Source organism: Perissodus microlepis, chromosome 3 (assembly GCF_051167445.1).
Source record: "Perissodus microlepis isolate ML-2025 ecotype Zambia chromosome 3, ASM5116744v1, whole genome shotgun sequence".
NCBI classification, from domain to species: domain Eukaryota; kingdom Metazoa; phylum Chordata; class Actinopteri; order Cichliformes; family Cichlidae; genus Perissodus; species Perissodus microlepis.
In genome coordinates, this window is record NC_140463.1 from 52,740,605 (window position 1) to 52,753,450 (window position 12,846).

General features: G+C 38.7%; 1 protein-coding gene across 2 annotated transcripts; it reads left to right on the plus strand.

The window, feature by feature from the left end:
* The first annotated feature begins 2,354 nt into the window (after positions 1-2,354).
* Positions 2,355-8,164, plus strand: LOC146391939 (high choriolytic enzyme 1-like). 2 transcript variants are annotated; one of them, XM_084917202.1, is made up of 9 exons: positions 2,361-2,653; positions 2,895-2,922; positions 3,015-3,065; positions 3,375-3,506; positions 4,395-4,512; positions 5,184-5,362; positions 7,016-7,097; positions 7,313-7,437; positions 7,530-8,164. In XM_084917202.1, coding segments are annotated over exons 1-9 (771 nt in total). In that variant the 5' UTR covers positions 2,361-2,599; the 3' UTR covers positions 7,532-8,164. The 2 variants fall into 2 exon arrangements, with proteins under 2 accessions (XP_084773319.1, XP_084773328.1); XM_084917193.1 differs by lacking the exon at positions 7,530-8,164 and having other exon boundaries at positions 2,355-2,653; positions 7,313-7,445.
* Positions 8,165-12,846: the final 4,682 nt, after the last annotated feature.

Sequence of the window (12,846 nt, forward strand, 5' to 3'; positions counted from 1 at the left end):
CCAGCCTGGAAGTAATAAATGCATGAACTAGTTTTTCAGCGTCACTCTGAGACAGGATATTTCTAACTTTAGAGATGTTGCACAAATGGAAGAAAGCAGTCTTACATATTTGTTTAATATGTGCGTTGAAGGACATGTCCTGGTCAAAAATGACTCCAAGGTTCCTCACAGCGTTACTGGAGGCCAAGGTAATGCCATCCAGAGTAGGACTAATTTTTATAAAACGCTTTTCTACTCTCCTGGAGTACTCAAAGCGCTGTATACAACATGCCACATTCACCCACTCACACAAGCACTTCTAAACTCAAGTGTAAACAAATAACATCATCCTTGGGAAACCAAGGATCAAACCACCAACCTTCCAATCAGTAGCTGATCTGCTCTACCACCTGAGCTACAGCTACCTTTGTAACCACAATTGATCCACTTAGAAGATTCTTTTCATGTGGAAACAGAGGTTTTTTTTGAATTCCTGCTAGTGTCTGGGAAAGGAAAGAAGGAAAGGGACACGTTACTGTACCTGCTAGTCTTACTGGTTCATCAACATGAACTTTCAGTATGGGAAGTGTGATCTAAATAGGAGTGTTTACTGGAAACTTTAGGGCACCATCGCAGTCACGCTGGCTTTGAGACAGGGACTTAAAGAACTCATCAGATCTTTCAGCACAGTTTAACTTAGGAATGTGCCATAGCTGCATGTGTGCAGGTTTTATTCTATGGATGCCTGACCTGACATGTCAAGGGTTTGAAGTGCTGTGAGGCCACAGTGCTACCCATATCAACACTGTCCATCTTTATACACCACAGTTTGGAGTATATTACCACATTATGCAATAATGGGAAACACAAAACAAAACCTAAGAACTGGAACTCAGAAAATACTAAAGAACTAAGGAGCTAGGAATACTTCACACGGAAACTTTCATGTTCAAATATTCAGAAGGACTTCAGGAGACACTAAGGTCAATTATGGAGTTCCACAGGGTTCAGTGCTAGGACCAATTCTGTTTACACTATACATGCTTCCCTTAGGCAGCATCATTAGAAGACATAGCATACATTTTCACTGCTATGCAGATGACACTCAGCTATATCTGTCCATGAAGCCAGATAACACACACCAATGAGTTAAACTGCAGGAATGTCTTAAAGACATAAAGACCTGGATGGCCGCTAACTTTCTGCTTCTTAATTCAGATCAAACTGAGGTTATTGTACTCGGCCCTGAAAATCTTAGAAATATGGTATCTAACCAGATTCCATTAACCAAAGTGATACAGAGAAATAGTTTTTTAATAGATAAAATGAACATTTAAACACTGTTTCTCCATTTATTGATTTATATCTTTTATGAAATTGTTTTAAGCACAGCCTTTTTCAGGTTGCACACAAGGAAGCTGCATTTACAAAAACTAATCTTAAAAACCTGTTTCCTGGTTTCCATTCCAGCCCTTTGTCTCACGTAGCACTGAGTCTTTTGTCACTTGAAATTTCTCATCTATTCATACATAATCTTCTTTCATGTGTGTCTTGCTTACTGAGAATTGATAGACACAGTTCTCCTTACTCAGGAGCCGAGGTATTAAAAATAGCCAAAAAGCTATTTTTAATACCTCGATCTACACAAAATATTAAACTCGAACTATTATATAAGACATCGCAGCAAGCCACAACAAATCACTCATAGTTTGCCATTTGTCTAATGTTACAGGATTTTAAAATGATTATTAATTAATTTATGGCACATTTATCCCAGAAGGTCTGATGAATTGTTTGGTTTGGTTTTCCTTCTCTAGCGCCTTACTTCATATCTTTGTTCATTCAGACCACATATTCAGTGTTTGCATTTTATGTGAGTATTTCCTTAATGTGATGCTTGACTGAATTTCAGAAGGAAGAACTTTATTTTGTAAGCTAGCAATGAAATGTTTTACAAACTGAGGCAAAGGTGCAAAATTGAGTACATGTGAGGAAATAAAACGTTGTTGTTATTGACTATTTTGCCCAAGGGTAATTATGTTGTTAAAAGAATTTCATTCCAGTCTGATTGAAATTTAATTTCCATCAGCATTTCTTTGGGCTTTGCAACTTTTAATTGCAATTATTTAATGCTCTGAATGTTTACGTCAGCCTCAAAAAATGTTTGCAATGTCCTTGATTGAAGTTTCCTTCCTGGAAATTTGTTCCTGCTTTAGTGTTTTGGCATCAGCAAAAAGAAACTAATGGATTGATAACTAAAAAGACAGCCCTGAAACCTCAGCCACACCCTGTGTGAGCTATCTATAAAGATGGAGCAGCCGAACACCTGCTGCATCCAGCAAACACCTGGTACAACAGGTAAGCCTCCTCATATCATCTCCCTGCATGCTGAATCCTCTACGTAGGGAAATCCCAGATATCTGATTCTCTTCATGTGGATGTTGTCTGCTCAGCATTTTCATTGGGAGAAAAGTTAACATCCAGATGAACAGAATCAGCTGTTGGGTTGCCCGTATCCCACTTATTTGCCTTTCTATTCCAGCAGTTACATTCATTGAAGTTCTTTTTAAACAGTGCTGTTCAGATTGTGACTGTAGGTTAACTGCAGAGGACCAACATCATGACTCCAGCCTTTTTCTTCTCCGTCTGCCTGTCAATGACAGCCGTTTGTCTGGTAAGCTTGACTCTTCCAGCAAAGGCATTAAATGTTGTTCAACACTGCCGGCTGTTCTGTGAAAGTCATGTAATTCTAACCGTGTCTGCTTAACAGACATGGCTGCTTGTTATGAGCGTTTAAGCGTGACGCAGTTGAAGTATTTTCACATAATAGTTTTTGTTTGCCAACAATAACATTTGTCAGTGTGATTTCAAATGTGATTAAGAGTAAGTTGAAAATGTCTTGTTTTTTATTGCAGAGGGCTGCTGTCATTAGAAATATAACTGGTGCGTTCAGTGATGAAATACTTCCAACATATTGAGGTGTTTTTAATATAAGAGCTTAAAGTTAATCTGCTGGTTTCCTCTTGTATCCACAGATGAGTCTCTGGGTGCCTCAGCAATCATTGAAAAAGTCAATGCTAACTCAAGTAAGTGAAGATTTACAAAATAAAAATCTTTTTTGTTAACATATAAATTCTGGATGAAAATGAAAGATCCCTGAGAACTGACATGTTAACATACAATAGACTCCCAACAGACACAATGATCAATCAGCCTTTTGGTCATTTACTGGCTTGTCTTAAGTCAGCTGTTTTATTTGTGTTATTATCAAACATTGTAATTGTGCGATCAATAAAGTAAATGCTGTAAGCATTTACCTCTTTGTTTTGACATAACTGAGCAAATGGCAGCCTAAGTATCGAGCATTTAACCACTCTCTGTTTGTTGTTCTGCAGCAAAAGTGTTGGTTCATGGTGACATTGTACCCACTACTACCAGGAATGCTGTTCCATGCACAGCCATTGGCTGCAAGTGGCCTAAAACTGGACCCTTTGTCTATGTACCTGTCTCCATTGGCACTGAATACAGTAAGCAGTACAAACTTTAACCATTAAACACAGACTTTATGAAAAGGAGAGATGGATAAAAATAGTTAAATAAAACCCATTATTATATAAATATATATAATATATATTTCAAGTGGTTTCCAAAAATACTGCTTTGTTAACTATGCTGTTTTATTGTGGGATTAACTAAAAAGCATTTAAACTGAAAAGTCATATTTGTATAAGTATGCTGAATTGATATCATACACAGATGCACACAATTTTCAAATTATGTTTTCATTTAATGTCACTTTCTCAATTTTTCTATTTCAAGATAGACAGACAGACAGACAGAGATAGATAGACAGATAGATAGATAGATAGATAGACAGAGATAGATAGACAGACAGAGATAGACAGACAGACAGATAGACAGATAGATAGATAGACAGAGATAGATAGATAGATAGACAGATAGATAGACAGAGATAGATAGATAGATAGATAGATAGATAGATAGATAGATAGATAGATAGACAGATAGATAGATAGATAGATAGACAGAGATAGATAGATAGATAGATAGATAGATAGATAGATAGATAGATAGATAGATAGATAGACAGAGATAGATAGATAGATAGATAGATAGATAGATAGATAGATAGATAGACAGATAGATAGACAGATAGATAGATAGATAGATAGATAGATAGATAGATAGATAGATAGATAGATAGATAGATAGACAGACAGAGATAGATAGATAGATAGATTTTGGCGGCCCTGTCATTCGATGGGAACTCAGAGATCCTCGAAGCAGCACAGATTGTAAATACTGTTTATGCTGCCAAGTTGAAATGGCTGAAACATATTGAAGATCCTGAATACTGAAGAAGCACCTCATCAGACTCATATTTGAATCTGCAGGCAGCCAACAGCGCGACGTCATCATCAATGCCCTACTCACCTTCCACGCTTCCACCTGCATCCGGTTTGTCTGGCGTACAAGCCACACAGATTTCCTTCACTTCTTCTCTGGACAAGGGTGAGAATGCACTTGCTGTACTTAGACTGTACTTGTATTTATATGGCAGGACAGGACTGATACACCCACACCCTCTAAACCCTTCAAAAATGCAATTCTGAAAATGATTGCATTACAAATATTCTGTATGTGTCATCAAAACAGGTTCTTGAAGGACCATTCTGCATTGACCTTGTACTGTAAAATGTCCAGTTTTATTTTTGTTTGCTACTAGATGAAATTTATACTGTTGCATAGGAGTGTAAAGAGCATTTTATTCATCTGCTCTTAATTATTTCACATACTATTTGGTCCACTAGTTCCAAAACTAGAGACTGGCACCTTGTAAGGCGAGAAGATGAATCTGGTGGGTTATTAGATGATTAAGGGACGACAGATGTTTAAAAATCTTCTGAGATTGATTTGACCGCTATCTGTTTATTTACTTTAGTTGATAATGGATATGTGTGTTTTTTATTTTAAAATATTATTTAAGATATTAAAGTACAAAAGCTAAAGTGTGGTTCGAGCAGTGTCTATAGAGCCACAGTGTCAAAGTCGGTCACATGATTACTGTCTTTGCTTTTCTTGGTACTTTAGCCTTAGCATGACTAGCTGAAGGAGGAGGATGCACAGTGCTAGGCTATAGAACAGTCCATCTATTTTTTAAGTGATGTCATTGTGTATATCAGGTGTTATTCATACCTGGGCCGTCAGAGAGGAAGACAGGAAATCTCCCTACAGAGAAATGGTTGCTTGTTTCAGTCGACAGTGCAACATGAGGTTCTTCATGCTCTGGGCTTCCACCACGAGCAGGTCCGCTCTGACAGAGATCAGCATGTGAGGATCCTTACCGAGAACATCATCCCAGGTCAGCTGAACTACCCAAAACGTTGGTTACAGTTAACTTAGTACACAATGGGACATCCTCCTGTTTCACAGCAGTGTACATATTACAAGTAATCTGTGCTTTTCCAAACTCAGCACATAAAACACTGCAGTTCAAGCGAGCACTGCATAGAAGATTTTGTTTGTATTTCTTTAGTCCCAAGACTATCAAACAAATGACCACAGGAGAGATTAGCTAACATTTCAATGTATGCATGTTCAAAGAGCTGAGACTGAAGACGGATTTTGAAGTGGAAGCATATAAAAACTAGAGATGGACCGATCCGATATTACGTATCGGTATCGGTCCGATACTGATGTAAATTACTGGATCGGATATCGGAGAGAAATAAAAAAATGTAATCCGATCCATTAAATATCAAAAAAGCACACGGCGTAACTCGGCTCATAACCGTAGCACGTCGGAGCAGTGTGGTCACGTGATAGAGCGGCTGAGTATATTTGTAGCCTCGCTACCAAACCAGCATTTCATCTCCGAGGAAGTTTTCCCAGAGTGAAGTAAAGCAAGTGTGTAAGTTCATCTCTGAATGTTTGTAAAGCATTCCCACGTTAAGCTTAACAACCGATATATGGAGCGACTGCCTCTTCTTGCTGCTACTTCAATCGTGAAACTGATTAATGATCAGCTGTTTGGCTTTTCTGTCGCGAGTCCGTCTCTCTTCTTTGTTTTTGGCCCACTTTGCACCAGAAAGAGGAAACCAGCAGCTGAACAACAGCAGCACTATTAAGCTTGATAAGCTGTTGTTAGAATTTATTTAATATTACTTTCTAGACCAGGATCTTTTTCTACGCAGCTGACGGCTGGTAACTGTGCAGGGGCGGATCTGCAAAGTTTAGCCAGGGGGGCCGATAGGGCATGAACAGGGAAAAGGGGGCACAAAGACATACTTTTCTTTCTCATTCTCATTTAAAATGTCTAGCTTTTAATAAATAATTATCCGAATCTTACACCCAAAGTTTTAATCTGATGTAAAATATATAGAAGTCCATTACTAATAGCCTAATATACCCTAGTAAGCTATACTACTTTTTCCTTTGGGAAGACACCATCTGTGCAGTCTGCAATTCTGTTGAAGGAAGATGTTGAATCTATTTAATTATTCTTGAAAAATAATTTATTTCTGTGCATTTTTTTCCACACTGCATCAAATTAAAGTTGATTACGTCGATTAAGCATCATGAGGTGGAGGGTGGGGGGTGGTTCCCTATTTTTTATTTTTTTTTGCTGTGAGTTTGCAACCCTATTAGTTAGGTTGCTTAATATTTCTGCTAAGCGCTCTTTAAAATACTAGAATAGGAAGGACTGAGTAGGTTTAAGTTTATTAGATTGATCAGTGTTGCTGAACTATGAAATATTTTGTTGTATTTTTTACATACAGGTATAACAGAATAGCTTTAGTGTTGTTGTTTATTTAAACTTGAGTATGAACTTATACAAAATGCAGCAAGATATTAAAAAAACAGTTTTATTGATTAAAAAACACACTATATCGGATTCATATCGGTATCGGCAGATATCCAAATTTATGACATCAGTATCGGTATCGGACATAAAAAAGTGGTATCGTGCCATCTCTAATGTAACATGTAATATTTTCTGGAAATTTCTGTTTAGGACAACAGCACAACTTTGTGAAAGTGCAGACCAACAATTTGCGGACTCCCTATGACTTCAACTCTGTCATGCACTATGGCAGGTGAGTTGCTGTGTGAGATGGACTTTGTAAGGTTTTATATTCCCTTACATGTTTTGCCTTTTCTGCAAGAAAATGTAATCCAGACTAACAAAAACATGCACACACTCAGTGGGGAATGGATTTTTAATGTTAAATACTTTATGGGCCCATTTTCTCCTCTGTTTTCCTAATATAACCGCGTATGTGTGTTTGTGTGCTGTTGTTTGTTCTTTTAGATTCGACTTCTCCAAGAATGGGCAGCCAACCATTGTTGCCAGGTCCAATCCTAATCTTAATTTTGGAAATGCTTTCCGAATGAGTCCCAATGACATTGCTCGTGTAAACAGGCTTTATGGATGCTGTGAGTAATTAAGACACACCCACAAAAAAGAAATTTGCTATCTTTTTGTACGAAGCAAGTACTGATCGGAGTTGATTTTTTTTCCTAACCAGAAATTCAGCAAGAACCTTCAACTTTGCATCCAGATTCTTCAGATGCCCAAACACCAGCATTACACCAAGGGATTGGATCCACTATACTTAAAAATGATAAAAGAAACATAAAATGTGCTGCAAATATCACATTTAGAGAGTTGAAGTTCTGGGTCTTTGTTTTACGAGCTAAACGGCAGGCTTATATACCAGAGGGTGATGGTGTTATCTTGCTTTCTGTTGAGGTTTTCTCCCCTTTTGTTAGACTATAAACTATCATTAATGGATTTCTGTGCAGTTTGATAATTAACTTTGTAACTGTAAATGATGCAGACATAGAACCAAACCTTGCGACTGCGACATGTCTCAAAACTTTTTGTTTGGCAAAACAGCAAAGTAAAAAAATATGTGAACAAAACAAAAAGTCAAATCTTTCATGGAATGATCATGACTGCTGTCTTATACATGACCAACATGTATCAACAAGATATAGTGTGTAGATATAGTCCAGTGTCACAAGTGTAAGAAGAAGAATCTTTCTTCTGACAATGTCTTCTAATTTTTCTTGCTTTTGTTTTTCGAGGGGTTTTATCTTTGGTTTGTTGTCTCTTTCTGTAAGAAGTGCTATCAAATAAAATTCCATATTTCAAGCAACAGGGGGCAGTATTGTTTCATTATTATATTTTAAGTTATTTTAGAAATATGTGTTTTGCTTAAAGTTGGACAGAATGTTACAGGTGCCTTTTTTAATGTGCAACAAATGTAACAAATGCACAAATACTACTACATAAATACATGTTCTGCATTTAAAATCCTACCAAACCATCAGAAAACTGAAACCAGAGAGTGGATCATGTCTCTCAAGATTAGAGTGCTACTTCTTCTTGTGTAGGGTGGAGTCAGTTCAGTGCAAGTGTTTAGATTGAGAAGATTAAAACCCCCACAGACTTGAATATTCCCACCACCATCATGATGCATCACATAGTAATCTGATCAGCCATTTAGTTTCTGCTGATGTGTTTCTTCATAACTATTGTTAAAAACTGTTATGAAACCTCAGTCATGCACACGCCTGAACAATGATCCGGCATTTGTTGCTGTAATTGTTTGTACTAGTTCATGCTGGCTTTGCCTGTCTGACTAAATAACTATACAAGGAGCAAGCTGTCAAGCATGTTCAAAGGTGATGTTTAAGGAGCTGCTGGCTGCCAGCTTAGCTTTTCTCCCTGTTTGCTGGTCTGATGATAAGTGAGGTAGGGTTGGGCCATATCATACTGTTCACGGTAACACCGGTATAATGTTGGGCAACGATAAGAAAATGAAATATGGCGATAGAATATGGGTAAAACGCACATGTGCAGTGCCTTTTTTTTCATACGCACATGGCAGAAAAAGCATGGAAAAAGCTGGAGAGGAAATGGCGTGTCACAAATTTAGAGGATCATCATTTAGCCTGGAGAAATAGTTTGTTGCTTTATAAGAAAGCCCTCCGCAAAGCCAGAACATCTTACTATTCATCACTGATTGAAGAAAATAAGAACAACCCCAGGTTTCTCTTCAGCACTGTAGCCAGGCTGACAAACAGTCAGAGCTCTGTTGAGCCAACCATCCCTTTAACGTTAACTAGTAATGACTTCATGAACTTCTTCACAAATAAAATTTTAATCATTAGAGAAAAAATTACCAGTAATCATCCCACAGATGTAATATTATCTACAGCTACTCTTAGTACCATTGATGTTAAGTTAGACTCTTTTTCTCCAATTGATCTTTCTGAGTTAACTTCAATAATTACTTCCTCCAAACCATCAACGTGTCTTTTAGACCCCATTCCTACAAAACTGCTCAAAGAAGTCCTGCCATTAATTAATTCTTCGATCTTAAATATGATCAACCTATCTCTAATAATCAGCTATGTACCACAGGCCTTCAAGCTGGCTGTAGTTACACCTTTACTCAAAAAGCATCTCTAGACCCAGCAGTCTTAGCTAATTATAGGCCAATCTCCAACCTTCCTTTCATATCAAACATTCTTGAAAGAGTAGTTGTCAAACAGCTCTTATCATTATCTTATTATGTATGCATATCATCAAGCAGCTTCTGAAGAAGGCTACAGACAGTCAATCAGATCCTTATTTAGCTCTGCTGAGCTACAGGACTGCTCCTCTTGACTGTGGTTTATCCCCTGCAGAACTGCCGATGAGTCGTAAGCTACACACAACTTTACCCTGCTATGCAGAAAGCGAGCAGAGTGAATTAAAACTAGTGAACTGGATTTGTTTTTATCTTATATTCTGATGGTGTTTAAAAAACTGAAAAATTATTAATGAAAAAAATTATTATGTGTATATGTTAGTTTATAAGACCTATGTTGTACATAATTCAGAGAAAAGGGGATGTGTTGATATGTAGATGTTAATGTAATGATAAGGTTTACCAGCAGGGGGCAGTGTATTTAAGAAAGTTCATGAATGCCTCCAGGGGAGCACATAAAAGAAGACTGGTCTGTGGTGTGACAAAATAATGGTGTTAATAAAATGTTTGGGGCAGTAACTCGAAAAGCACAAGTGGATGCTGTGTTATTTTTAACAAGCGCTCTCCAAATATGTTGGGGGTGTTCCAGGTCATGTTTTAGAGCATGTGCTGACCAACATCTTCAACTTCTTCCTGAAGCAGTTGGTGGTCCCCACATCCTTCATTATCCCGTCCCCAAGAACCCAGGAGTCTGACTAAAGGCTCAGGGTTCTGGCTGAGCAGGAGAGGGACAATGAGAACCAATTTATGCATCCCAGGAAGGAGGAAGGAGGATCATATGAGGACAAACAGCAGAGCCAAAGGAAAGAGATCATCTCTCACTCATGGCTCTACTCCACTTTAACACCACCAGGGGGTTCTGTAAGCAGCCTGTTCTACAGGGGCTTGGTCTACAGGGGAAAGAAGCTGTGGCCAAAGCCCTGGCTCCACACATCAGGATCCAAAACCAAGACTGAGCAGTGTGCCACCATCACCTGTAGAATGTCACACCCTGGTGTCAACACAAGTAATGGAGACATTTCATTGGCCACACCCACATCAGCAGGCGCAATAACAGGACTAATGGTTTGGAAAAGACAAGTGGTGGTGACAGTGGACTCATCTCTGTGCTTGTCCTGCTAGACCTCAGTGCAGTAGAAAAGAAAGTGGTGGATCTATGTTTCTGAGTGTGGGGCTGTTGGGTCTGTGTTTCCACAAGCCCCGCTAGTTTAGAGACTTATTCATCATGAAGAAAACAAGACAGTCAGCGATCGATCGATTTACTTGCGCAAGGGAGGCCTCGTCGGTATCTTAGGAACGCACTTCGAATCCTACCACAAAATGACCCCAAATCCAGCCTCCGCTCGCTGCCTTTTATTGGGAAAAACAGTTCACACAATACACATCACAGCAAAAGCACCTCCCACCGTAAAACCCCCAAATGGTTCTAAGAGAAGGCACTGTGTGTGTATGTAAACATCTATATGCATGTGCAAGAACGTGTGTATGTGTGTGCGTGTGTTTGAGTGAGTGTGTGAGAATGTGTGTCTCTCTGTGTGCGTGACTTCCAACTGTTTCTAACAACATCCTTAGTCATAAAATGGTAATCTCCCCCACACCCAATATATGGTTCACTTCCTGTATTGGTTCACCATGCACAACACAGTGAAGCCACTAAAGGGCAGGAAGCTGACCACACAAGAAACAGAATCTTCACAAGGGATGTGTCAACAATAATCCTCCCCCAGCACAGAGTGGCTGGAGAGGTGGTCAGGATCAAAGGAATGTCTTGATCCTATAGATTGAACTACGACCTGTAAAGTTTAAGAAACACATTGACAACATTCAACAATTAGACTTAACAGTGGCCATTAGGAAAGCCACAATGTTCATAGAGGGGCCATGCAGCTCACACTTGACTGTGACTCCTGACCAGGGCTGGACTGGGACAAAAAATCATCCCGGGCATTTTGACTGGAGACCGGCCCACCAGGTATTATAGGAAAAACCATAAAGCCTTTGAATGAAAACAAACGCTGTTGTCACAGTGATGTACACTGTCTTGTTGGTACATATGTATCAGTCTAATAAACTTAAACCTACACCATCCTCCCTATTCTGGTATTTTAAACAGTACCTGGAAGTAGACTGCTTGGTCGAGCTAACCTCCTGAACATCTACAACACATGGTGAAAACCTGAAATTAAGACAGAGGAGACTAGAGGTGAGACATGATCATTACTGATTACTGATGACAGATTTAGGTATATTTTCATAAACCATTCATTTGCCATATCAATAAACAGCATGGCAGGGCACAATATTTTTTCTAACATGGCAACCTTTAAAAAGTGAAAGGAGACAGAAAGACAGGTGAGAAAGAATAAAACTTAGACTTTTTGATGGCATTTTACACACAGTACTGGTACAGAATCTAGAAAATGTGGGGAAATACTGGCATCATGTACAGTACTTAGCTACTTCTGCAGAAATTATGATGGGACCCTAAAAAAATTACTATGTACAATAATGGATTTCTATACATTTTACATCAGATGAAAACTTTGGGTGTAAGATTCAGATAATTATTTGTTAAAAGCGAGACATTTTAAATGAGAATAAGAAAGAAAAGTATTTCTTTGTGCCCCCCTTTCCCTGTTAATGCCCTACCTGGCCCTCTGGCAAAAGCTTTGCTAGATCCGCCCCTGCACAGTTACCAGCTGTCAGCTACTTAGAAAAGGATCCTGGTGTTATTAGTCTCTCAGAAACAGTTCATAACTTCCCTTCAACTCATTTTTGTTTTGTCATGTTTTGTTCTTTACATTGTCTTTCTTCTATATAATTGTTAAACATTTAATAAATATGTCTACAAAAAGATTTTAAAAAAATCAGACATTTCACACAGACACCCAAATGATTTCTGACTGATGAAGGGGGCTGAAGGTGCCCTGCTCTTGACCAGCTTCTGCTGCTCTCTCCCTGCTCACTGTCAGCAGCTGGCAGGCTCAGGTCCTGCCTGAGACTCTTCATGTCATCTATCAGTGCCAAAGAATATGGGAAATAGCAACGCACAACATGCACATTACAAAACAAGTACATGAATCAGCATGACATTCATTAGTGAAGTGCTGACGTTCTTTCCTAAACTTTGGGCCTTAATTAACATCACTGTTAACTCATGTTTGCTTTGCTTCTTAACCAGTGAAGCACCGAGGGGCTTTCTGAGGTTCCTGCTCGTAAATGCCCAAAATGAGTCGAGTATTTCTCTGCAACCACAAACTCTGTTTTCATCAGAGGTGTAAATATTACAGCACTGTGTCAGAGT

What these genes read in the sequence shown, in the direction of transcription:
- LOC146391939 (XM_084917193.1), top strand. Translation starts at nt 2,600, where the DNA reads ATGACTCCAGCCTTTTTCTTCTCCGTCTGCCTGTCAATGACAGCCGTT. An exon ending in TGTCATTAGAAATATAACTG is followed by an intron (nt 2,923 to 3,014) that starts GTGCGTTCAGTG and finishes TTGTATCCACAG; the next exon opens with ATGAGTCTCTGGGTGCCTCA. An exon ending in CTCCATTGGCACTGAATACA is followed by an intron (nt 3,507 to 4,394) that starts GTAAGCAGTACA and finishes TTGAATCTGCAG; the next exon opens with GCAGCCAACAGCGCGACGTC.